Below are 25823 nucleotides of genomic sequence, written 5' to 3'. Positions count from 1 at the left end.
CATCAGGTGGACGAGTCCGTACGGGCCACGCAGCTGAACACGATCGAGCTGTTGCTGCGAGAAAACTGGTACCTGCAACAAGGCGTCATCCTTCATCGACGGGCGTCGCGCAGCTTGATTGAGCTGTTGGACGAGGCAATCGACATGGTACTCCTGATCCGAGGATCTCTAGAGGAGTTGGAGTGCAAAATCTCTGTTGCTGAGGGTAGTTGGCTGGCGACGTGCGGGGTTGGGGGGGTTTCGGAGCTGGAGACATGGATTTGAGCTCGGAATTCACGAGTACAGGTATATGGTTCACGGGACAGGTCATTGGAGTGCAAGAAATAGCTGCGAATCAAATTCTACTACTCCCCCTCCTTACAGCACTCTTTGCTCTCTTCCTCGTTGCCTCCCATCCATGTATCCTGTGTATTATACTCCCTGCCTTGTGGCCTTGCGTTACTTTTGATAAACTTCTCCATAATAGCCTTGAGTTCCTGGATATAGGCGGAAACAGTCTCGTTATTTTGCTTCATCCTACCATAAGTAACTAAAGTTAGCACTATACCGGGAATCGTAAACAGGACTTACTTGACTTCCAGCTCGGTATACTTCTGCTTGAGGTATTCAATCTCCTGTCTCAATCTGTCGTCCGTGCGAGGGGAATCCGATCTCTGCGGTACTCCGATGCCTTGGTCACCGAGATCGAGCCAGGACCTGGCATCGCCATTGTCGACGGTTGGGCGCGCTCTGGTAGGTGCCTTGAAGTACTGGAAGGGGGTACTAAGGGGGTCCGCAGCTTGCGGTGGGCACTGGTGACTTTGCGTTGTCGGCTCAGCGGGTGGGAAGGTCACGCCTTCGAATAGAGTTGTGTATGGATCGGGATCTGGCCAGCCTGGCTCGTCCGGGTAGCCGTATACACGGGGATTGCGAGCCATCTGACCAGACTGAAGCCAATCCGAGTCATTCATCATGGCAAAAAATATTTATGTTAAGGGCGTGAGTTAGAAAAGGCGCCGCCTACTTTTATATGGTCAGTTACTTAAACAGGAACCCAACGGTTTGGCTAAAGTATGTTGGTAACTTTGAGTCAAAAAAGGGCTGGGGGAGGAACACCAATACTTGAGTTTGGCGGCTACCTCGATCACGCGATATTCTATACCCCAACGCGTCGTCTTAAAGATGGCCGAGATCCAACAAGACAGACCAACATACGCTAGGGATCTGTGCCCGCATCGAATTGTGACCCAACACGCAGTAGTTCGCAACTGGCCCCGGCGGGAAAATGTCTGTGCCTCTGCTGAGCGTCTATCCCATGCGCGGCTACCTGTAAGCTTATCCGGCTTTCGAATAATAGTTCCCTGTTTTAAGATTGCACCTAGAAAGGAACCCCCCAGATATGTAAAGAGGGGTTTCAAACCTCGGGGTTTGACTGCCCTTGCCAGAAAGGCTGGCCCCAGAATATAAGATGGGGGAAGTTGACCAAAATACGGCCCGAGGTATTCTCGAGGTCCTGGCCTAAAAATGAGCCACCACTCGCCGCCACAGCCACCGGGAGTTGAGGACCTAGAGGTCGAGGGGAACGTACATGTAAATTGTTTCTTCCCCGCTTTCTATTTTATTTAAGCTGAACTTTCTCTAGGCAATTACCCTTAGTTCTGATGGCCACGCGACGCTATTCTACCACGACGAAGAGATTATCAGCAACTTCCATGCTCAAATCAACGTGATGAATCAACACACTCTTCTTCTCGAGCAGAAACTACACAGCAGCAACGAAGATTGCGAGTCCGCAAGGGAACAGCTATACGAGAGCGAGATCGCTCGATATAACGAACTGCAATCGCGGACAGCATTCCAGCGTCATCTCCAACTCGAGCAACACAGGTATAGCGAATGTACCCGAGCGTACCAATCGCTCCACCTGCAGCACAGCCAGATGACGACCGATATGGAAGCTATTTTCACATTCAACGAGATGCTACGGCAAGAAGTCGAGCATAGTCAGTTTATTATTGAATCTATGGCGGAGAAGATCGCGACCTTCGAAACCGCAGCAGAGGCCATGATCAAATCACTGAAGGAGCGGTCGACAGAACACCTCGACGCGGTGGTTGCGGCCCACGGCCCTGAGCCCCCCGCTGCGATAGATCACGCCGAACCAAAGACTGAGGCCCGAAGCCCTGAGCCTTCAGCCACCATGCTAACGGCTACCGAGCTGGTTGGATTGCCCAAGGCAACGAGTACTACGCCACGCCCCACCTCTTCGGCTTCTCCTACTAAAAAGCGGCGATCACAAAAGGCATCAAGTAGATCCGAGGGGAGCGGGAAGTCAAGGAAATTAAAGTCTTTATCGAGTGAAATCGCGGTAGATGCTCAGGATAGAGCTTGAGATTTATGTGTTAGAGCTACTATTGTTAGAAATAAATGAAATTTTGATATATATTAATTCGTATTTGATAAACTACGACCTACTAGATAAGCTAGCTTGAGACGCTTCTACTATAGTACACTGTTTGACAGATCTAGGCGCGATTCTTTAGCTGGAATAAGGGCACCTCAAAAGAAGGCTTGCCCCAATATAAACTACCAAGGGAATACGTGATATAAGAAGCAGGGTCTGCGGTTTATTTCGTATATTTTTCACCCTCTACTTTTATTTAGAAGTACAGGAGAATATCGGACTTTACTATAACTCAAGGCTGTACACCATTGCACCTTTGTATAATGGACCGGGCTACGCGATCTTTGCGGGGTAAAAAAGCGGATAAACCTATAGCGCCTACCGCTATAGATATTGAGATCGGTCGTCATTGCGGCAAAACCGTTGCGCTCGAAGCAACGACCGAGTATTTGCAGGCATCAAAAAGGGCCCCAACCCCAGAGCTCTCGGAGAGGATTCACGAACTCACCAAGGAGAATGGTCAGCTCAGGTTGGAGATCAAATACCAACAAGAGAGAGAGGAGGTGTTGAAGGATCTGCCCGATGATGCCAAGTTCATGGTGGAGACAATGTGGAACGCGCTTATGCACTGCAAGCAGGTGCTACAGGAGGTGGAGGATGATCGAGCCCAGGCTATGAGTGGTGTGGAGCGGGTGTAATCACGACCCCGGTTAAGCAACGGGCATGGAACCGCTCTCTCGGGAACCTGTCAGTCATGGGATTGGCGGCTGCATCCTCGGACCTCCTGCATATGGTAACGAGGTCGCGCATGGAACCGCTCCCTCGGGAACCTGTCAGTCATGGGATTGGCGGCTGCATCCTCAGACCTCCTGCATATGGTAACGAGGCCGCGCATGAAACCGCTCCCTCGGGAACCAGGTCACGGGATTGGCGGCTGCATCCGCGGACCTCCTGCATATAGTAACCAGCATAATCAGTACTAGGGGATTTCCCAGAATAGAGCACCTAGCAATACGGAGCCTAAATAAGGGAAACTGGAATTAGCTCTTATAAATAGATAGTACAATCCTAGTATCTGCAGTATGCTTTCCAACAGTAATTAAACCGGTTATTGTTCCTGCTCGTATTACGATTTAAGTAGCCTCCTAAATGGGATTCTCCCTAATCAAACTTAGTTCGTCTATAGCTAATCAGTCAGCCTACACCTTGTATATAGCGTAGGGAGTACCGTCACCTCTTTACCTAAATTCAAGCCCCCCAATTACTCCTTCTATCTCAGGGTCCTTCCCTGCCTCTACATCCGTATCTACTACAATGACCCCGGAGGATATCCTCGCAGAACATGAGCTAAGGCGGGAGCGGGAGCGCTTTAGGAAGAGGAAGAACGGCTTAATCAAAAAGTCCGAGCAGCTTAGGAGAGTCTATGTTTGCGACATTGAAGTCAAGATCCGTGATCGCGGCTCTGGCTTCTGGTATTTATACCGAACTACACGTGAAGAGTTCCCTTCGTTCGCGCAGCTAGTTTGTCTTATCCCACCCCCCCTCTTCCTTTGATTGTATAATACTAATATCGACCAGAGAGAAGACTATCCAGCAATGATCGCCGAGGATCTCCTCCCTGAAAACTTTACTACCGAGGACGAAGGAAGTAACGACGAATATGACGACGGCGAGAGTAGTAGAGAAGCGAGAGCTACCCGAAGGAGGGTCAAAGACATCCGGCTCAAAACAAGAAAGGGGGGGAAGGGCGTGCGTCAGGCTACCCCGAAGAAGAAAGTCGCACGAGAGGCGCCACGTCCTTCGCTCTCACCACCGCCCTTTCTCAAACTGCCAGTTCGGAGCGTATATAATAAAGGTATCGATGCTCGGGGCTGTCGCGGATTACAGACGGCAAGCGCATGCAGCGATAAGGATCCCTGGGTGCTGCCCCCAGTACCAGTGCTCCTGTTTTAGCTGGCTCTGAATTTGTCTATTATACTTTACTAGCTACTGTTATAGTTAAATCTCGCGGCTATTTTCGCTATTTATAAAATAGAAAATATTTAGGTTCTTGCTATTTCTCTACCAACCTAACTTGAAAATACGGTGGAGCGCAGAATTCAAGAATGTCAATTTAGGTTTAAAGAATAGAAGAGCACGTTTAAACGTTAAACTCCTCACGCTTCCATCCGAAAGTCAGCAAATGCTACATCCAACTGGTTTAATCCATCAATAACCGCTAGGTCATAACAACAAGTAACCGCCTCGCCTTGCTGAGACTTAGGAAATCCTCCTACGGTTGCGAAGCCCACCATGTCACGGCTGCAATAATACACATGTCCTTGGGGCGTCATATTGTGCACTGTCAAGCACACTTTCAACAATACATCTCCTTTCCAAGCGCTGCCCCTCCATGCACTTCTAACCAACTTAATATTCCGATGCAGAGTCTCAAACTTGTAAGACCACCCTCGAGGCCCAAACCGACTATTAAATTCACGAAAAAGCTCTTCCAGAAGCTTCCGATTAACCTGAGCCACGTTAGGGCTTTTAGAAAGGTGGCCCATATTTTTGCATCAAATCAGAGTTTCGAGAGATAAATCAGGACAAGCCCGAAGGTCAAGATAGGTATCGGCGTTATGAAGAAGATAGCTCTAGATCAGGTAGATATGAGCAGAGGAAGCAACGTTCGATAAAACACTAGTAGGGGAGATGTGCCAGCTGAAAGGACGCAGGGATAGACGTTACTTTAACTTATTTATATATTTGTCGTATTAACAGTCTTCTGAACTTAAAAAGCTTAACTACCGAAGTTACTACTCCTAATAACTATTTTGATAGATATTACAACTAATTATAAAGATATTATTATACTACTTATAGAACCTTCGTAGTAAGAGGACAAGTCTCGCCTTAAATAGGATCGCGCCTTTAGTAGAATAGGATACTCTTATTTAAAGAGAGTTGTCGGAAATCTATACAGAATTATAAGTAACAGCTTTCTTTATCTATTTTCCTTTACTAAATATTGTCTAACAATGCGTTGGCTCCTTATTTTATCTTTACTCAGGGTTGTAGTCTGTATACAGTATCCAAATACCGGATATCGCGCTGCTGTATACTTTGTTAACTGGCATATATACCCTTTTAAGTCTTACTACCTAGACTAATGATATATAGGGCGATTTATGACAGAAATTTTACACCGCAACAGCTGCCGGCAAGTAGGCTCACTCATGTACTCTACGCATTTGCAAATGTGAAGCCAGACACAGGAGAGGTGTAGGTTTCCCTATAACTAAAGCTGCTTCATATTAACACTTTGGCTAGGTACTTGTCCGATACCAAAGCAGATACTCAGAAACTTCTCACGAGAGACTCGCGGGGTGATGGCAGCGGCAGCAACCTTCACGGCTGCCTTGAACAGCTTTATCTTCTCAAGAAACAGAATCGTAATCTGAAGGTCCTGCTCTCGATAGGTGGCTGGGATTATTCTTCGAACTTCGCGGTACCGGCATCTACCCCGGCAGGGCGCTCAACATTTGCCTCGTCCGCCGTTTTCCTGGTCAAGAATCTTGGCCTTGATGGGCTTGACATCGACTGGGAGTACCCATTGGGTGATGCTCAGGCCCTGGATTATGTGCTCTTGCTTCAAGCCGTCAGAAGTGCCCTCGACGCCTACGGGGATTCGTTGGAACCACAGCATCGTTTCACGCTGACCGTGGCTAGCTCTGCTGGGCCAGCTATATACCAGCAGATGCGCCTGGTTGATATGAATCGATACGTGGATTTCTGGAATCTCATGGCCTATGATTATGCCGGATCGTGGAGTGCGGTGGCCGGGGACCAAGCAAACCTCTTCCCCTCCCCAAGCAACCCAGCGACCACGCCCTTCAATACTGAGATGGCAGTTATGTACTACATCTCTCAGGGCATCTTAGCCAGCAAGATCGTACTTGGCATGCCGCTTTACGGCCGGTCATTTGAAGCTACCGAGGGCCGGGGGAGGCCGTTCCACGGCGTCGGTCGAGGTAGTTGGGACGCTGGCGCGTATGACCTCAAGGTGCTGCCCCTAGACGAGGCACCAGAGGTTCACGATAACGAAACGGGATCAAGCTATAGCTACAGCGCTGCAAAGAAAGAATGGATTAGCTACGATACTGTCGACGTGGCAAAGCAGAAGGCGGCATGGATCCGGCAGATGGGGCTCGGGGGAGCGATGTGGTGGGAGAGCAGCGGTGATAGGCTGGGTGAGAAGAGCTTAATTCAGAACGTCGTGGGGTTTCTGAGTGGTGAGGGTGGCGGCCTTGAAAGCTCCCCGAACCAACTTCTCTACTCGGATAGCACTTACGAGAACCTTCGGGCAGGCATGCCCGACTCCGGACATCTTCCTTCAGCATCTACAGCCGCCTCGGTCCCTGGTACACGTTCATGTTCTTCTTTACAAACATCGGGCTTGCCGGTTCCTTCACCGATATCTGGAACCGTCACCATTTCTTTGAACTCTACATTAACCTCGACACCAGCAACGAGCTTGGCGACACGGAGAGATACGGATCAGACTCTCACCGCTAAAGGTGGTACGCTGACAATAACTCCATCGGCAATATACGCATCTTCGCCACCAGGTATTATCGTCGTTGGTACGACAACGACAACCATAACCCCTCCTTCGTCGCCAGCTACTCCTGCTTGTGGCTGTGGAACCTACTTCTGTGAGCTTGTGCACAAAGAATTCGGACTGCGGTGTTAACGAGGCGTGTCTTATAAAATGCTGCTGCGCTCCGGGAAGGGGACAGATCTCACTCGTACCGTAGAAGGGGCAATAAGGGAGTATATTTATAATATAGTTTATATTCGAAATATACCTCAATAAGTATTAGTCAGATGAAATTATTCCACTAGCTGCTCTTGCGCCGTGCTATCTGAATTTTTCGGCTGGGGTTGTAAATGGCTCGACATGATACCAATAGTGTGGGAGTTCTGATACGAGAAAGTAGATATGCTAAGGGCTAAGTAGAATGTTACATACTGTTAGAGGGAGGAAATATACCTGGCATATGTTACTAGGTTACTAGGTAAAGCTCTATTTAAAATTTGGATCTATCCAAAACTTGTTCGCTACGAAAACACTTCTAATCAAGAGCTCTAGAGCAAGCAAGTGGATCAGAGAGTATATTTTCAATAAAGCTAATTACATCCTGCAAATAAAAGTAGCAGACTCCGACGCCGGCCGGCCCAAGTATGATTTTGCCGGAGCGGAACAGTCGTGGTTTGCGACCCACAATCTTAGTGCATGCTATGACTGTCGATATCTGTCTGGTGAGGTGGGCTTGGTCGAGGCATAAACGGGGGGTGGTGTGCCATCTTTTGCCCAGTTGCGGGATGATTGATTGCTGGTCTCGGAGTGTAGTTCCGAGGGGGAAAGAGGTGTATCCGGATCGGCAGCTTGGCAGGGGCAGTACCGGTGATAATGATGAACTTCACGGTAGTGATGGTGGTGAACTTCGGTGGCTACTGGCGATGGGTCGATAACCTGCTGAAGGAAGTGCCTCTTCACGCAAGGGGAGCAGACGCCAGGTATAGGGACTTTGCCAGGTGTGAGAGGATGCCTAGAGTGATAGGATGAGGATCGAGGCCGTTTGCACGCAGCGCAGATATGCTCCATGATTTTAGCGATCGCTAGCTAGAAGGATGGTTAGCCTATTATTCTACTAAGCTGGCGTATTTGTAAGTACTCCTCCTAGAAACCAGGTGTGTTTGGAAGCGTTGAGATGAAACCGAGTGTAGTGAAGTGTTAGGCCTCTACTTAACAGGTTATTAACCTGATCTTGAGGTTCTTAAATAGCATCTATGACTGTCTTTCAAAACGAACCTATATCTCCCCGAGCCTAAAACAGAGGAAGCTAGAATAGTTTCTCCTAATAGAGGAAACTTTATTATATAGCTGCACTATAAATCTTACGCTGCCTGGGGTCCTACTACCTTTATTCCTTCTGCTTCAGAATTATGCGGCCCTGCAAGCACAGCAGCTGGCTGACTGTATACCAACAAGACGACGACATCACCCTTGCACACTCAGACCGAGCCCAGGTTTTACTTCACAACCTGCCTTACTTTGAATCGCAGAAACCCAGCCTTTTCGTTCTTATCGGTAGTGCTTCAAAAACACGAGCGCTGAGAGAATTAGCCTCGGCTAGTACTGAAAGATCCATCGGCAGGCGGGGATCCGGCGAGATCTGCCTCCACCTTGACCCATCTACAACCTTTAGTGATAGGCCCGTCCTCGTCGCCGATGGCGACATCCTCGTCCACAAAAATCCCCATCAGGCCGCCCTTATCCACAAATGCCATAATGTTACGCGGAGGATCCTCCCGGGACGAAGTGAGAACATCCGGAGCCGCCTCCAGGTCGCCGGAGATAGTCTATGTTTCCGGCTCCTCTTTCCATTCACCGACGTCTTCTGCTTCTTTGCGGCTGATCTAGGGGGACTGCAGCCCGTCGCGCGCCGGCTCGCGACATGGCTCAACACCAGACAGCCTTCGACACTCCCCGCGGCCACCCACCCCCAGATTGTGGTTGTGACGGAACCATCAGCAATAGAGAATCACGAGTCGCAACTTCTGGATCGGTTTCTCCGGCTATTAGCTCAAGAGACGGCAATAGAGCCTTCCACACATTTCGCAGGTATTAGGATCCTATGTCTACTTCCAGATGGAGATGTTTCAGCGCAAGCTCGTCATAGACGGCTCAAGGAATCCTTGATGAATGCCTCTGATCAGGTTCGGTCGGCTAGGGTACAGTGCAGGAGTCTCTTCTCAGCTCAGCACATGGCCTCCTTCCTAACTCAAGCCTACTCTCATTTCGCCGAGAACCCCACGGAGCCCTTCAGTTTCATCAGAGCCTCACGTATCGGTAATCCGGCCGCGCTGGATCTTAGGGAGCATCTCACCAACTTTTTACTTAAAGTCGGCACTCTTGCAGAGTTGAAGAGTTTTGCAATCCCTCTAGTCGCCTCTAGCTTGTTGCTGGACAATTACCCCCCTGGCTCGCACCGTGAGTCAAACACCTAACACAGATACTGACCGTTAACGGCGCAATATAGACTTTCGCCCCCAAGATGTCTTCCGAGCGCTGTACAAGGACGCTTGTTACCACGCCTGTAGAGATGGAGTATTCGCTACTAACGACTCGAGGTATCTTGTTTTGCCATCGGGGTTCGTGAAGCTTATCGAGGACGCCTTCTCCGACCTCGTCGAAAAGCTCGAATCCAGCGCGGCAGGCGCCGCGACAGACATTCACCGTCAGCTGCTCGTTGCGTTTGACTCGGATTGGCAGGCACTCCGGTCAGACGATACCTGCCTCACCTGCTTACGACGGCGGCCGCAGTATGGTCTACCCTGCGGGCACTGCGCCTGTGAAAATTGCGTTCGTGTTTTTGGGAAAAGAAGTGAAGCCGATCCGTGGCTATTTGAAGTGGATAGCTGCGTCTTCTGTGGGGCGGCCACATCAGGTATCGTAGTGAAGACCTTCCCCCCAACGGCCGGGGTTCGAGTCTTGACATTCGATGGTGGTGGTGTCCGGGGCATAGCTACCCTCCAGTATCTTCAAGAATTGCAGGACAAGCTTGGCTTGCCATATCCCGTGCAAGAGCACTTTGACCTTGTATTCTGTACTAGTGTCGGTAGGTTTCTCCCCCCCTCACGAACGGGCCCCGGGCTAACGGAGCAAGGAATAATCATTGTCTTGGGATTGATTACTCAGGGCTGGTCGGTAGAGCACTGTATTGAGCGCTTTGAAGACGTTGCAGAAGCAGCGTTCCAGCCACGCCTATCGCTGGGAAGGATAATAGGCTTTATTATATCGTACTTTGCTGACGGGCGCTACCCAGTAGACAATCTCGAGGCCGCCTTGCAAGAGGCATTTGAAACCGAGCGAACGCTCCTCGACTATTCTAGGGCCACTGAAACCGGCACCCGAATCGGGCTCGTAGTGGCAACGATTCGAGATACGTCAACATGTATCTTTACAAACTATAACGGGGTGGGAACACGGCCGCGGGGATGTGGTAGGATAGCCGCGTAACATTGATATCCCTCGACTGATATCTGTAGGATACTTCGTCTTGGGTTTGAAAGACGGCTCAGGACGAGTTCCGCTGTGGGAGATGCAAGTACCCCGATAGCTTGGCTTGGGACCCAGCTAACGAGAGGTAGTGCCAGATGCGGATCAGCCGCCCCCTCGTATGTAGCCACCTCGGGGAGCCGTCCCTCTACTGACCGGCAAGTTACTTCAAACCAAAGCACATCCTGGGACTGGGCACATTCCAGGATGGCGGCCTAGAGCACAACGATCCAGGAAGCCTTGCGCTTGAAGAGGTAGCAGCAATCTACCCTCTCGTGGATGGGCCTAGCCTTGTCCTCTCGCTTGGGACAGGCTCGCCGCGACTAGCAGATGTGCCACGGATGTCGCCCACTCGTGGAGTCTTTAGGGATGGCTTTATCCCGAGGCTTTTCCGCGCCTTTAGACATTCGATGGGCAGTATTAACGGGCATAAGTTCCGGAGTCGCCAAAGAGGAGGCCACAAAGAACAGTATTTCCGATTCGACATCGAATTCGACGGTCCTGAGCCAGCCTTGGACGATACAACCAAAATACAGGAACTAAAGGCCGCTGCCCGCTCTGCAATCCACGGATCCGAGGAATTGGATAGACTAGCAAGATGTGTAGTAGCCGAGCTATTTGTTTTTGAGCTTGATCATGAGCGCCTGCCCCTACCGGAGAATGGGAAGTACCTGTGTGCTGGTCGTATTCTGTGCCGGCTACGTGCTAATCACCCAGCCTTCCAAGTTTTGCTCGATCAGCTCTCGAAAAGCTCTGCTAAATTTCTCTTCCAGGGATCTCCACTAGCAGGCTCGGCCAAGGATGCGTCATATTTCGACGAGGGTGGGGACTTTCGCAAGAGAGTTACTTTTGAGGTCCCGAATAGGGGGGCACCGATATCTATCCACCTCCGGGAAGGATCGTCCGAACCGTCAAGTATCAGTGGTTCTCCATTCACAATTGATACATTGGCGGCCGCACTACAGCTCGAATGCTGTTTTGGAAGGCCGGACCACGTGAAGAGGAAGAGGCCGGGCACAAATGACCGTCTGTCGAGAAAGCGCCAACGCCGCTGAGAAAAGTCGAACTTCCGCGGAACGGATGCGGTACGACAGTGTGAGCCAAGGATAGACAAATGAGGAATGGTACGAATCGTAATAGGCTCTATAAGCGCGGGTGGTCGTCGGGAGTAGCATAGGTAAGCGAGGGAGGCTTTGGGTCGCTGAACTCGAAGGCTTTACTAATACTATTTAGCTAGCGCTGTTGCACTACCTTTTGCTCTCAAAATTAATAAAACATCTGTGCCGAAAAATTAGTCAAATTTCAAAATTCACAAATCGCTCTGTTAATAAGAACAGTGTAATGAACCTATTACTAACTTTAAATATAAAAACGTCTTGTTGAGCTACTAAGAAGTTATCAATAGCGTTGTGGCTGTGGTGTGGCTCAAATTCATGCAAGGTCGCTACTTTCGTCGGTACCCCCAACCCCGGAGTATCCATCCCACAAGCCTACCCCCCTCCAAGTATAAGTTCATCTATCCCCCTCCTCGACCTCTGTTCTCTCATCGCTCTTCTCTCCCACGTCCCCCGAGACGTCTGCCACAGCTTGCCTTGCAGCGTCTCAGTCTTCGCGATCGCACAGCGTGTCGCTCCTCAAAATAGCTAGCCCTCCTAGCCTTATCCCTCGTGAGTTTTCGCCTTCAGAATCTCTTCCGTATTTATTGATAACCTAATTCATCCCAGCACATCCTCACCAACGGTCGATAATATATATCGCGACGATAGCCCCTCACACTAGTCGGTATACGTGATGGGTAACACACCACGCTTTGACTGCCTTCCTTGCGAAATATACCTAGAGATAGGCTCCAATCTCAAGGCCTTCGATCTTGCAGCCTTAGTCCGAACATGTTCTCGCTGTCATGACTCTATGCAAGATATGCTCTACGACACTGCGCTTACCTATACACTCAACCAAGGAGTTATATATAAGGAGCGAACAGTACTCCAATGGGCAGCGCTTGAACCGAAACAACGCAAATACACACTAGCTGCTTTGGTAAGGAAGGGAGCAGATATCTACGTCAAAGGCGCGTTCGGCACACTCTTACACGATGTAGCAGCTCGGGGGGGGCGAAAGCGCTGTAAAACTACTTGTTAGATCCGGCATACACCCGTGGACACTTGCCTCTGGCGTCCCACCCCTTGTCTACGCATCAGGAGGTGGGCACGAAACGATCGTCCGATATCTTCTCTACGACGCTCTGAATATATGGCAGCGACACGCGCCTCAGCGTGCTCCGACCTGTGACGAATGGAATCAGCTCACTGAACCATGGGATGAGGCAGGACGACCATGGACCCTCCAAGATGCTCTTCATCATGCAGCCAAGGGCGGCCATCTAAAGGTTGTCGAGCTCTTGTGTCAGCATATAGACGTCTCGAAACCTAGTATAAGTGGGACTCTGTTCACTACAAGCGCATCTCAAGGAGGGTCGATAGAGATTATGCAGATACTACTTAAGTATGGGGCTGAGTTGGGTCCTTCTGCGCTCTATAATGCTATTATTGAAGGCCATTTAGCGCTCGCCTTGGACATTCTATCTAGGCGCCCAATGGATGCCTCTTATCGAGGTTCTAACGACTGCAACCAGACACTGTTACACTATGCGGCGAAAAAGGGACACGCAGATATAGTAAAGAACCTGCTTGACTACGGTGCTGACCACGAGGTAGTAGATTCGTGGGGTTACACTGCTCTTGACCTAGCTATCTACGGTAGCCATGACGATGTCATCAAAATCCTTGCCGACATGCCTGAATCAGCACCACCATTCACACACGACGACTTATCCGACTCCTACGACTCTTACGACTCTACTTAGGTTAACTAAGACCACGATAATTTTCTATTAGAGATTGAATCTCATTAAAGAAATAGCTAAAGAACAATGTCTAACGAGAAACTCTATGTGCCGAGACGAATCTATTATTCAGGGGCATTCAATTTCCCCTTGTAATTATTTGAATTTACAGTCAGCTACGTAGCGTTCGGTTCGCTCACATGATGATCGACATAGCGCAACGCTCCCTTTGCTATGCTCAGTCATCTGCAAGCCATTGCTCAGTGCATTGCTCAGTACATTGCTCGGTCTACCGGAGTCCCGCCGCCAGTCTCTTTATAGCGGACCTTACTTTGCTCCAAGCATTGTGCGCCTTGTCTTCAGTTACCGTCTCGAATCCCTCCAGAAAGCGCAGTCTCTTTTCCCGATCCTCCATTGACAGTTGAGGAAGTATGAACGGAGCATTGAGCTTTCCTGACCACAGTGCCTGATCGACGTACTCCCAAAAGTCGAGGTCAGTTGACCACATCTGCCAATCGTACCTCTGGTTAACGTGCACAAATCGTCGATTAATAGCCGCAAGCCGTTTGAGTACAAGGTCAAGGTTACGCGTTGCGAATATTGTCTGGATTGGGCCCGCGGCCAAGGTGTCGAATGGGGCGTACGTCGTGTGGAACAGGCTACTAGCAACGATCCAATACGCTAGTGGGTGGTGTCGCTGTTTCAATACCTACCACTGTTAGTACTTTGTTCCCACGGATCTCTATGTTTACTGACCTCCTCGACTTTATTATAGAGGTCCTGTGTTCCGGGGCGGTCCCGAAATGCTCTGCGAAGGCCGTCGCGCACGTCGCATACAGCATTCAGTAGACTCCCGACGAAGCGTTCTTCGGTGCTATAACCAAGCGCACACTTTACGAAGTCGAAGAAGGGGACCCGGAAGATCGCGCGACAAACGGCCACATGGAATTCGGTCGCGATTTCGGAAGGAGCTCCTGTGAGCGGCGGCTGCCAGTTCCAGTCCCATGGGGACCTGCTGTACCCTAGTGGCGTTCGGATCGCATGCCAGAGCTCGCTGGCCTTCATCTCGACCGTCAGGCTTGAGGGGTCTGCATGCTGCTTCGTGGAGGGGCTCTGGCGCCCGCAATGGAGGGCGAAGAGCGTGTCAAGGTCAGGACGCTCCTTTAAGTACCTGATCATAGTTGCTTGGTGCACTCCGGGAACGAGCGAGCATAACACTTCCACCTTACCGATGCTCGTAGTGGTCCTTAACTTTTGCTGGGCTTTTACTTCCCACCACCTGGTTTCAACGCGGGACGATTCCGATCCCATGGCGGCAAAGTGGCGCGGTGGCAGCGAACGAAGAAGGTAATTAGGGGGAGTTTGTTCAGAGCTGGTAGGAGGGGAACGGCTAATAAAGGAGAAGTGAAGGAGGAAGGGCAGACACGGCAAACTTATACAACGCTGCTCGTCGCTGTCCTGAGATCCTCGGATCATGATCCCTCGGTGGTGGAAGCGAATGCCCACCGAGGGGCTGTATGGGGTGAAGCAAGGACGCAGCATCAGACACCATCCCCGCCGGTGCAGTTAGGCCCCTGAATAAGGATCGTGTTGGATTATCTATGGGCTGCACCAAATTTCATCACAAGCAACTACTGGCGGAGCCCACCGCCGTCTGATCAAGCAGACCCTGTTAGTTTTGTTCGTGTTCATAGCCTCGCGGGTGTTCGCGGGGCTTTCGTCTTAGGCACTCTCGGTTTCATGTCGGCGAAGGAACAGATACCAGGAACTGCAGAGTAGCTTCTGCAATAGCTGTAGGCATTGAAGTCTTGCATACTTGATCGAACCTATCTTGGATCCAGAAAATGCCGCGGGCTATACTATTCAAAGGTAGTTTGGCGATATGTGCAATATTTCAATACCCTCCCAAACACAGAGTTCGGTTATGATGTAGCTGTACTATCCTTTTACTTATGCTCTATGACGTTTAGCCCTACTCCTGTAGGTGCCATGGGCGGGGAACATGCGTCACCTCATTAGTATCCGATATTCGTTTATGCTGCGTATATTTTGATACCTACATCTGTGCTCCAAGGTGGAGAATTTCATGATGGAAGACGTCTACCGCCACCAGTGTATGAGGATGGCTGAATAGAGTATTAGTCCCCGAGCCAACGCCTCGATTACCACTCAAGTGAAGATAGGCCATCGTCGCTAGATTAAGGGCATAAATAACGTAATTTTTGCCTTTGGAGGTAGGTACGATTTTCTAGAAGGCACCAAAAAGTGGTGGTTGACTCGAAAAGGGGTAGTCACGTGGCAAGGACGTTAAGCGACCCTCCTTCAGATTACTACGTTCAAAGGAATATGCCTCGTTCAGTCCTTACCTCCGGCATCCTTTGTGTGATCCATAGTAGGGAGGTCAACTATGATCACGTTTACAGTTTATATTGCACCCCCTCTACACTCTCCTTCGCGTGTTCCCCTGTCGGCAGATAGGGTGGCTCGACTGCCATGACATGTGTCCAGGTAGAGGTAGACGGCCTCCCCGAGATGGGGCTGTACTAATGTTACTGGCACCTCTATGTGCTTCGTATATGCAGTGAATCAGTTGGTTGAAGTTGATAAGCGTTACTTCATTGGTCTCGGGGCTGGAATGCCTCGGTCAGCAATTGCAAGGCTTGCGTTGTCCTTCAGCTTCAAACGTTGGAGTGCTACGGTTTGCTGTGGGGCGGGGGGGGGGGCGAAAATGGGCTTAGTCGAGGCGTAATTTATCCAACGAAAGCGTCACGTCCGGCCGGTACGTGCATCAGGGCGACGAGGGGGTGGGAGGAGGCGGATTTAGAAGGGGTACGATACGAGGACTTGAGGCAAGATCGATAGTCCTTGGACATGGGTTTCAATATTATAAACGCCAGCGAATTCTCGGTAGCACTCCGCGGTCCTCCACTACTCCCTTCATTTTCTTTTTTGTTCGATCTGTTTCGAGTTTAATAGAAGTATAGCTTCACCTGTTGATTAACAAATGGATACCCTCTAGTTCTCCGCCAGAATCCTCCATTAGGGCAAGTAATTGATTAAACTATAATCTAAGAGTTAATATGACTTAACTTATAGATATAGCGACAGAACCAGCGACCTCTTGCGGATACGGTATACGCCAACAGCATTTGATTCGTATCACAGGCTGCAGACGTTGGATGGGGGTCTCGTGCCTCCCTCTAAGTTAGTAAGTCCAGAACTCTTTTCCCTGCGCAGTAACTAGTCCGTTCAAGTATAAGAACCCAAGCCCCACCCCTTCACCTCTACCTCACTTCCATCTTCCTGATTATTCTTTCCACACTTGCCAAAACTCAAGAGCCCGTGAATATGTCTGCCAAGTCCGCTTTTGTTAAATCTCGCCATAATAAAGCTAGTAGGGTTAATAGCTACTTAGCTGCTGCTTCAGAGTCTAAGAAGAGGAAAGTAAGTCGACAAAGGAGTTCTCAAGGTAAGACGCCTACTTATTATATCGTTATATTTTACTAATAGCTAAATAGATTGGCCGATAATAATTGATGACTCCCCAAAAGCTCTCGGCCAAGGATCACCGAAGAAGCAGCGGAGGGGCCTGGGGATCCAAGAGCCGCTCCGGGAAATCCCTGCTTCCGCAGATAGCTTTATCCGTGTACAAGAGCTCTTGGAATTAAGTAAGAATGTCATCGTAATTAGCGGGGCAGGTATGTCGGCCAATGCAGGCTGTGAGTTAGACGTCATATAAATGCCTTGACTAGTACTAATATTTTCTAGTTCCTACCTTTCAAGGAATTCAAAAATCCAGACAGACTTCGTTTGATCGTTGCCTCTACTCTTCACCGGATGAGACTATCCGCTTCCATTCGACCATCTGCAGTATGTTTGAACACGGGCAGTCGGACTTATGTGAGCCTACACGATTCCACAAAGTCATGGACAAGCTAGCACGCGAGCGCCGACTTCTACGTCATATTACGCAGAATATTGATTGTATCGAGCAACAATTACCGGATCTCAACGCTAAGACAATCCGTCTTCATGGCCAAGTCGACCAGATGAGGTGTCAGATGTGCAACGGGGTCTATAAATTCCAGCCTAGACTCTTCCAAGGTACTTGTTTGCCAGACTGTCAAGAATGCGTGAGAAGGAGCCGGGCCCGAGTTTCGAATGGAAAACGACAACTACGAATTGGCAAACTCAAACCTGACGTACTCTTATATGGCGAGCCTCACCCTGGGGATACGGAGATCTTAGAAGCTGTTCAGAATGACCTAGAGACAGGTCCGGACCTGGTGGTCGTCGTCGGCACAAAGTTGAAGATACCTGGAGCCCAATCGATAGCTAGTAGTATCTGCCACGCCGCTCGGAGCACGGGCGGATTTACTGTCTGGATTAGCAAGGAGGAGCCTCCGTCAAGGGCAAGGAATCTTTTTGATTATATACTCAAAGGGGACTGTGAGTCAGTTGACCAGACCAAGTAATAGCTCTTTCAATTCGATTATATATCCTCCTCCTAGCGTGAACACGCCCCGCCTAAAGTAGGCGATACTCCCGCTTTCAAGCTCCGTGACGATTATCGGGATTATTTCAGGGGGCAGCATAATCAAGCCTCGAGTTGCGTAACCGCGGCGATATTACAGTATATAATAGGCGTGCGGGAGAAACTCCAATTATTTGTAGCACCGATTGGGCGTTGAACTTGCTCTCATCCAGGGTGCCAAAGTTGGGAATCGTACATTCCTTATTTTACGAGTACGTTGGTCACGTGATTACCCCCCCTTTTTGAAGCTCGGCTACCAACTTCTGGTGTGCTGGCAAAGAATAATTATCGAATCTAGATAGATTTCACAAACAGTTTTCTAGCCGGCGTAAGACTTTATTACGGGGAAATACAGGTCGTGTTACAAATATACGTTTAAGATTTCTTATATAAATACGCCAAACGTATGAAGAAAGTTATAACACTATGCCTAACTAAAACCACCGTGAATATCGATTATGACCTTACCCTCCCTGCTTCGAGGTACTTCCCTCGACCCTGGAAGTCCTACTATTTTGGAGCCACAAGGTGATCTAACCCTCTGGACTTCTTCAGATTTAGCGAGTCGAGTCTCGCAAATTCCGCCGCGAATTGAACGCGGGGTGCGAGGCTACTTGCAGGCTCGGCTTGTTCAAGGAAGGAATGCTAAACTATTAGCTATAGCTCTAGAGTTGGTTGAATGCGTTCTCTACCGTCATTATGCTCGCGATCGACCCGGACAAACAGCAGGCCTCAAACTTGAGAGCGTTCTCAGACCACCCTCCATCATTGGTAATAGGATATCGGGAGAGCAACATCTCGCCTACTATTTCAGCTACGTATGGCATGCCTAGAATGGCATGTGAGGCCGTTCCGCAGTCATCTACTGCTAGTCGTGTATATTGTTCGAGACCAAGGACTAAAAATGTTTAGTCAGGGACGGTGGAAATGACATAGGAGCAGTGCTCCAAACCAATCTTAACATTCCCCTTCGTGGAAATTCGTATGTCGGACATAGACAATTCTCTACATGATACCCCAGTAGATAAAAGATAAGCTGAGCCTTTGAGGACCTATTATTGTTAGCAGGCAGCATCTAGTAAGACCAAATTCGTACCTCGGCCAGTACGGTTGCTATCTCCCATTCCTCCAGCGGTAAAGACGGCAAGTCGAGCTCAACCAAGGAGATCTCAAGATACTCTGAAGCCGTGAAAATTTTGTCCTCATAGCAGTATACATCATAAAGGGTTGCGATGTTGGGATGCTGAATCCTGGAGAGCGCTCGGAGAAGCGGAACACCTCCAGCATCTGTACAAGCTCTGACAGCGACCTTTCGAAAATAGGCCCCTCGGCGGTAGGCTAATGAAGACCCCCCACATACAGACGCGGGCTGCATCGATGTGTAGTCCTCCCAAGGAGATGCTAGCCATAACCTGAGGAGGGTTTTAGTGGTTAATGGACTCGTTGGGTCGGGAAGCGATGTTAAAATATTTCGTTGCGAGGGATCCGTTCTCAAGTGCTCATGAAGGCCTGTGGAGATAGGCTCCACCCGTCGAAGGCGGCGGAATTCCGAGGTTTGAACATTCGACATCGTCATCGTACCGTGGAGCGAGAGAGAACTATACCAGCTGGGTTTCGACCCGGCCGAATTTATCCTTCGCAGAGGACGGCAGTCAAGGCTACAGCCTATTTAAAAGAGCCTGGATTGTGCTCTATTCCCCTTCTGAATTTATTGGGCGCGGAATAGGCTGCAGGAACGAGCCCTACAAATGTAAAGCCCGGACCAACATGAAGGGGGGCACTCGGATGCGCGATGATGTCATCGTTTCCCTTCCCTTATTTAAGCATTTACTAGTTCTTGAGAACGTAGTTTTCTGCGCCGTCCTAATCGGGGGGCAAGCATTGCGACTATCAAGGACACTCGCAAGATGCTTGAGCAATATTCTGTGCTGGTATGTCTCGAAGGCAGGTCCTTCCACGAGCCCACTCCCTCCTTTACCTATCAAGCCCTTCTACAGCGTTATGCATAATTCGGTTTGGTATGCGACTGCTATCGGCGCTATTGCCGCGTTGTTTCTCTGCTTCTACTTGCGCAAGAAATTGATCTATTTTATTGACTTCTTTATAACCTCTTACTGTTTAAAGAATATTTACTACCGCCGCATTTGCACCCACCTACGATGGTCAAACACAACTACGTGGTTTCACGGGCTCCTGGTGGGCATCTTTCTTGCTGGCAATGCGACATACCTCGTTATCAACCGCGAGCAACTTTTACAGCAGTCAGGGGTGCTCTCCGTAGTTAACCTTATTCCTGTCGCTCTAGGAGGACACATGAACCTTATCGTGGATGTCTGTGGCATCACATTAGAGGATTATAATCGAATGCATCGTTGGGTCGCGCGGGTCGCTGTAATTGAAGGCCTCCTCCACTCGGTACTAGCGGTGGCCTCTCAGCCGCCAAACCTGCACAAGCCTGGCGAAGTTGCGGCCGTCGTGGTGCGCTCCACGCCTCGTCTAGACTAGCCCACAGCTAACGATGAAGCAGGCTGCACCTGCTATGATGGTCGCGTTGGCGATAGCCTCCATTTCCCTCTTCTGGCGACGCTTCTACGAGACTTTCCTGCGGGTGCATCAGGCCCTGGCTGCGGTGCTTGTAATCGGGATCGGCCTCCACATCCCACGGGGATTTTTTAAAATCCCGGCCATGTATCTGCTCATAGCCTGCTGTGCTTGGTTGGGCCTGCGGCTCGTCCGAGTCATCGCGATATTGTTTCGGAATTTTTGGAACGGCGGATTCCCGTCTCACGCGGTCATCTGGTCAGTTCCAGATGCGGTCCATGTCCACGTCAAGGTTGCTCGGCCGTGGGATTATAGAGCAGGTCAGTTCCTGTATCTTTGCCTCCCCGGTGTCTCTTGGATGCAATCACATCCGTACTCTGTTTCCTGGTGGTATACGGATAACAAGGGGCATAACGTGATAGTGCTCATTATAAGTTGCCAGAGGGGTTTCTCAAGAACCCTCTGCGAGCACTCAAGCGGGAATCTCATCCTCGGGACCACTCAAAAGAAAGATAAAAGCCCTCGTCTACTCTTAGCCACCGATCCCGGTGGCCGGCCGGGGAAGGAGCTGTTGGCTCTTGTCGAGGGACCGTACGGGCAGGGCGTTCGCCTTGGCGAGTATGGGACGGTTCTGTTATGTGCCACCGGAATAGGCATAGCTGCTATACTCCCCTTGATCAAACAATTTCTCGATGAATTCCACAATTGGGATGTCAAGGCACGCAAAATCGCCTTGTACTGGGAGGTTGACTCGGAGCGTGAGTACGACAAAACCCCCAGATGGCCCCGGCTCACAGTTTTATCTAGGGCACCTTTTATGGACTGGAAATTGGATGACAGAGCTCCTCTCGCAAGATACAGAATACGTGAGGTACGCTACTGCACAACGGAGTTCCTACTAATGCTGGCTCGTAGATCATAAACATATACGTCTATATCACCGGGGACTACGTAACTCCTGGCGTAACACATGGTGCGGAGGGGGATGGGGGCAAGCACGGCAGGATCAAGCTAAGGTACAGGGCTTTGGACATAGAAGATGTGACGAGGGCTGAGCTCCGTGTGCGAAGGGGCCGAAGCCTGGTGCTATGTGAGTGCTAAAGGGCTTCTCTCTAGCAAGGCTAACTTTGTACTAGTATGCGTAAGGGGTTCAGTCGGGAATGACGCCCGGCAAAGTGTCCGAAAGATGATGGTCGGAGCCGAGGAGGAGATTCGCCTCATAGAGCTGCCATTTAAACCTGTATAAATAACTAAAATAGCTATCACCTTCGGAACCCAAATCTTTTTGAGATCAAGCAGGGAGGGAAAGTAGGACATACTAGCGGCGTTTAGCAATGCACTTTTGTCAACGCCTAAATTTGCTTCGATCGTAGTAATATTAGTCGGAAGCCCATTTAGCGATTCGCTTCCGCTCTCGGCGACACATCCACCTATATTCCTCTATTGAATCTCAAGAATGCTCTGTCTAATCCTCAATTCCGGGCGATGGACGATCAGCTTCGGGCGCAGGTCGCTGCTCAGGACCAGCGGATATACCATGAGAAGAAATCAAAGCATCGCGGCACAGCGCTTGTGGATCTCTCTGGTCTGCAGTTTGGGTTTGAGATCAGCAACCCCAAAGCAGTACAGTTTTCAAAGAAGAAAGTTGTGAAGAAGCTCGTAACAAACTTCAATTTAGAGGGCTGCCACCCTCTCGACGATGAGTGCCACGTATCCGCGCTAATCTCTACACATGAGCTCCAGGAGGCGGTCGACCGCTCCAATATCTCCATCGATGCCCTCCGGTCCGACACCCCCCCCCCGAAACTGATCATCCCCTCTTCTAGACCGCTGAGGTGTCTATATGGACGACACAGGGTACAAGCAGCAGGTCAGCATAGGCAAGGCTGGTGGGTTGTAGACTTATACTCTGACGGTATGTGCTGCATCCCCTTGGCTGGCTTTGGATAATGATAGCCTAGACTCTAGCACTGAGCTTCAAACCCACCTGCGGGAGGGTTTCTCAAATGCCACAAATTTCTGTGACGGGGAGATCCTGCGCCACATTTTTCTATACCAGGGCAATGATAAATTGAACGAGATGAAATGGTGGGCGCGCCTGTCACCGGACAAGCGGCGGGACCTTAAGTTCATCCTCAGAATTCCAGGATTCCCCGAGGTGTTTGCTGCCCTGATGACCATCACAGGCTTGTGGCCACCATTTCACATCGGTACCTTCCGGAGATACGCGACCCTTAACTGCCCTGAAGTATGCCTCCTGCAGCACAACCCTCTTCCGAAAGCTAACCTCTTAGCAACTCCTGACTTATCTGCGACGGATCCTCGCCGTATTTTCGTTCATCGCGGATTGCAATAGCGAGATCATGCAGCAGATCGACCCTGCGACCGTCGAGGCCATACAACTCCGAGCGCCGCTGGTATCGACCCAGGACGCGGCGTTCATCAACGACCAGATGGCATCCGGGACCCTCTTTCATTCAGTAACAGACCCATCAGCGCGAGAAAAGATAAGGTGCAATATCATGAGGGTAGACCACCTCATCCCGTCTCTATCAACCTTCTGCGAAGACACGAAATACCTTGAGCCCTGCGCAATTACGATGAAGCTCTTGGTTAAGCTGCAACCAAGGGAAACCATCGACCGGGCGTTCTTTCGGATCTGGACTCGTCCTGATGGGCCCTTTATCCGGCAAGATGGCGAGCAGCATTTCACCCCGATCGAGGGCGATGAGGCTAGCCGCTTCCGCTACTCTCTCTTGCAGCTATTCCTCATGTGTATGCGGGGCTTTCCGCAAATGGTCAACATTGCCTGCAGGAAGGATGTGGAAGATGTCAAACCTGCCGTGACGGAGCCAAACTCTATCACCATCTACCGGCTTGCGGCTTTTGCGCACAAGCTGGGCTTCGACTCGGAAGAGATCCGAAATCTATTGGCAAGTGATCCCGAGGTGCAAGAGATGTGCATTTGCCTAAACCGCCTCGAGTCAGATGGCGAGGCGGATGAGGCTCAGCTGAAAAGCGACGCTCGAGAGCTCCTCCACCTTTGGCAAGCGCAAAAGGGTCGACGATCGAACGCCACCAGTGCGTCCGAACCCAAACCCATCCTGGCGATTGATACCGTCGACCAGCAGCTGTTACAGCGATGCGGCCGCCCGTTTAACCGAGCCCACAAGTGCGACAAGAGATTCCTATTCCTGCGCTGGATTTACGAGACGAGCGAGTCACGTGGTCGCTATATTACCTCCTTTTTTGTCAAGAGATCTATTTTCGTCTCGTTCTTTGGGGAGGGTGCTGCCAGCGGCCCGACGCTGGTTAAGCCGCACCTACCAGAGAATGCGGCCACCGGTTTAATAACCAAGAATGCCCAACAACTACCTGAATGCGCGACGGCTCTGGTGCTGCAAGGTGACGGCTATGGCTCCCCGATGGAGGGGGCGAGCACGACGAGCTCACCTGCTGTAAATGCTATTGCCGGCGATGATATTGAAATGCCTGACAACAGAGATTACGCGCAAGTGACCCCGGAAAAGGCAATATTCATTGAGGGAGGTCCCGCGAGCATGGAGGTTGACTTTACGGAAAGCGGGGTGATTAAGGCGGAAAAGGCAATATTCATTGAGGAGGGAGGTTCTGCGAGAAGGGAGGTTGACTTTACGGAAAGCGAGGTGATGGCGGCTGCCAGCACGTTCGCATCTGAGAGATACCGCCTCATTTACAAAGGGAACGGGCACCAGTCAATTGTTCTCCCTAAGCAGTGTTACCATGCTATGCGTGACGGACTGAGGAGAGAAATATGGTGTCGAATTCTGCCTCAGGACGTTGATCGGGTTGAGGAATATGCGGGGAAGACCCGAAAAGTAAACGACCTGGGTACAGGCAAAAAATTTCTACAGATAACCTTTCAGGATAATGTCGAAACCGGGGCAGATGATGAAGAGGAACTCTAGTAAGCAGTAATGTCCCATACGCTTAAACAGGCTTATACCTAATTAGGGGTTTGCACAACCGGTAAAGGCAGCTTTTATAGAGACCCGAGGACCGTAGAATAATCCCCAGCCCCTTCGCCGCCCTCAAATCAGTCACAACATGGAATCTCGGAACCGCCAATTCCAGCGCGATGAGAACCGAAAAACAATGTTTCCTCCTATTGACCTCAAGTTCCTTAGCCACCCTCCTACTCCGCCCTCATCGAAGCCTGAAGTCCCCATCCACACCGGGGCAACGCCAAAATCCGCTCCACCAAACAGAGCCAAGCGGCAGCGAGCTTTGGACGAGCGCGACCCTCCCGAAGGCAAGGCCGAGCCCACTGGTCAGCTGCGGCATGGAGATCCTTGGTCGCTCTACAGTCCAGCAGTATATTTGGATGAAGCCGGCGATGTAACTGGAGCATACAGTCGCCAGGGTCTTGTGAGACTTATAATCCGGACATCTACACGTTTTGGAGGAGAAAGAATTCACGACCTGCTTCAGATCCGCCACAAACATATCGTACCATTATACGACGCCTTTCAGAGTACCGAGACGTATTTAGTGTACGAAATGATGCACATATCCCTTGATGTCTTGATTGGTTGTGATCTAGCGTTAAGAGAGCCACAGGTTGCTAAAATTTGTTCCGAGGTGAGTGTATTTTATTCTTATCTACTGTCCTAGCTAACCCCGTGAAGCTACTTCAGGCCATCTGCTATCTAGCTTCGAAGGGCCTTGTGCATGGCAATTTGATCTCCTCGAACGTGCTATTTAACAGATCAGGGGAAACAAGGCTTGGTAGTGTTTACCATAGGTCTATTAAACCGAAGGCTAACCTACCAACTTCAGCCAGGGTTCATGACTCTACTCATGCTCAACCAGCGTCCACTTCGAGCTCTCGCGACGTATGGTCCCTTGGGCGGCTTATGCTAGAGATGGTAGAACCCTGGAATACCATCGTCCCAGATTTTGAGGTGGGTGACACGCTTAAATTTTCTAATCCGGGAGACTGGTCGGCAGAGGCCACAGATTTTCTCCGTAACACATCAACGGTCTCTGCTCAAGATCTTACTGCTGTATGTTCAATTCACATATGAACTGAATCCGGCTAATTATGTTAAGCATGGGTTCTTGAGAAGGATTGACTCTGACGACAGTGGTCTAGAAGCTAATATGTGGCTTGGGAATCTTACTGTAATGAAATTATGGACACCTATTATTGAGTAATTCAAAACTAGCTATAAATAATAATTTTATAAACTCTTCAATTCCAACTATACAAGATGACCTATATAAGATGACCTTTCCAACGAGATGTCAGAGGGCGACGACCAGTCACCTACTTTCGAGAAGTGACCGGTCAGGGGCGACGACTGGTCAGAGGACGACGACTGGTCAGAGGGCGAGGACCAGTCACCTACTTTCGAGAGGTGACCGGTCAGGGGCG

The 25823-nt window shown here is 50.1% G+C and overlaps 10 protein-coding genes across 10 annotated transcripts; 7 read left to right on the top strand and 3 right to left on the bottom strand.

Annotated features, from left to right (window-relative positions):
• Positions 1–344: 344 nt before the first annotated feature.
• BP5553_10482 (uncharacterized protein) lies at positions 345–950 on the bottom strand (the record flags this gene model as incomplete). The annotated part of the gene is made up of 2 exons (XM_032019105.1): positions 345–516; positions 571–950. 2 exons carry the CDS (start codon positions 948–950, stop codon positions 345–347), a joined length of 552 nt encoding a protein of 183 aa, XP_031864812.1.
• A 553-nt stretch (positions 951–1503) lies between these two features.
• On the top strand, positions 1504–2371 carry BP5553_10481 (uncharacterized protein; the record flags this gene model as incomplete). Its single annotated transcript, XM_032019104.1, has 2 exons — positions 1504–1569; positions 1622–2371. 2 exons carry the CDS (start codon positions 1504–1506, stop codon positions 2369–2371), a joined length of 816 nt encoding a protein of 271 aa, XP_031864811.1.
• A 335-nt stretch (positions 2372–2706) lies between these two features.
• Positions 2707–3081, top strand: BP5553_10480 (uncharacterized protein; the record flags this gene model as incomplete). The annotated part of the gene is made up of 1 exon (XM_032019103.1): positions 2707–3081. The coding sequence occupies one exon, from the start codon at positions 2707–2709 to the stop codon at positions 3079–3081; it is 375 nt and encodes a 124-aa protein (XP_031864810.1).
• A 616-nt stretch (positions 3082–3697) lies between these two features.
• On the top strand, positions 3698–7115 carry BP5553_10479 (uncharacterized protein; the record flags this gene model as incomplete). Its single annotated transcript, XM_032019102.1, has 4 exons — positions 3698–3904; positions 3962–4329; positions 5543–5644; positions 5693–7115. 4 exons carry the CDS (start codon positions 3698–3700, stop codon positions 7113–7115), a joined length of 2100 nt encoding a protein of 699 aa, XP_031864809.1.
• A 1256-nt stretch (positions 7116–8371) lies between these two features.
• Positions 8372–11542, top strand: BP5553_10478 (uncharacterized protein; the record flags this gene model as incomplete). The annotated part of the gene is made up of 6 exons (XM_032019101.1): positions 8372–9419; positions 9469–10047; positions 10096–10431; positions 10478–10523; positions 10580–10606; positions 10651–11542. 6 exons carry the CDS (start codon positions 8372–8374, stop codon positions 11540–11542), a joined length of 2928 nt encoding a protein of 975 aa, XP_031864808.1.
• An 865-nt stretch (positions 11543–12407) lies between these two features.
• On the top strand, positions 12408–13353 carry BP5553_10477 (Uncharacterized protein; the record flags this gene model as incomplete). The annotated part of the gene is made up of 2 exons (XM_032019100.1): positions 12408–12527; positions 12589–13353. The coding sequence occupies 2 exons, from the start codon at positions 12408–12410 to the stop codon at positions 13351–13353; spliced, it is 885 nt and encodes a 294-aa protein (XP_031864807.1).
• Positions 13354–13621: 268 nt separating this feature from the next.
• On the bottom strand, positions 13622–14643 carry BP5553_10476 (Uncharacterized protein; the record flags this gene model as incomplete). The annotated part of the gene is made up of 2 exons (XM_032019099.1): positions 13622–14041; positions 14089–14643. The coding sequence occupies 2 exons, from the start codon at positions 14641–14643 to the stop codon at positions 13622–13624; spliced, it is 975 nt and encodes a 324-aa protein (XP_031864806.1).
• A 2037-nt stretch (positions 14644–16680) lies between these two features.
• Positions 16681–17807, top strand: BP5553_10475 (uncharacterized protein; the record flags this gene model as incomplete). The annotated part of the gene is made up of 3 exons (XM_032019098.1): positions 16681–16801; positions 16851–17051; positions 17101–17807. The coding sequence occupies 3 exons, from the start codon at positions 16681–16683 to the stop codon at positions 17805–17807; spliced, it is 1029 nt and encodes a 342-aa protein (XP_031864805.1).
• A 569-nt stretch (positions 17808–18376) lies between these two features.
• On the bottom strand, positions 18377–19436 carry BP5553_10474 (uncharacterized protein; the record flags this gene model as incomplete). The annotated part of the gene is made up of 4 exons (XM_032019097.1): positions 18377–18511; positions 18559–18764; positions 18819–18918; positions 18963–19436. The coding sequence occupies 4 exons, from the start codon at positions 19434–19436 to the stop codon at positions 18377–18379; spliced, it is 915 nt and encodes a 304-aa protein (XP_031864804.1).
• Positions 19437–19633: 197 nt separating this feature from the next.
• Positions 19634–25603, top strand: BP5553_10473 (uncharacterized protein; the record flags this gene model as incomplete). Its single annotated transcript, XM_032019096.1, has 11 exons — positions 19634–20344; positions 20394–21165; positions 21215–21273; positions 21323–21497; positions 21544–21647; positions 21806–22322; positions 22369–22655; positions 22702–24353; positions 24574–25027; positions 25075–25452; positions 25499–25603. The coding sequence occupies 11 exons, from the start codon at positions 19634–19636 to the stop codon at positions 25601–25603; spliced, it is 5214 nt and encodes a 1737-aa protein (XP_031864803.1).
• Between the last annotated feature and the right edge of the window lie 220 nt (positions 25604–25823).

The sequence above is a fragment of the Venustampulla echinocandica genome, assembly GCF_003357145.1.
Source record: "Venustampulla echinocandica strain BP 5553 chromosome Unknown scaffold_15, whole genome shotgun sequence".
In the NCBI taxonomy this organism is placed as follows: domain Eukaryota; kingdom Fungi; phylum Ascomycota; class Leotiomycetes; order Helotiales; family Pleuroascaceae; genus Venustampulla; species Venustampulla echinocandica.
Note: the sequence above shows the minus strand (reverse complement) of the source record. Positions and strands in the feature narration are given on the sequence as shown.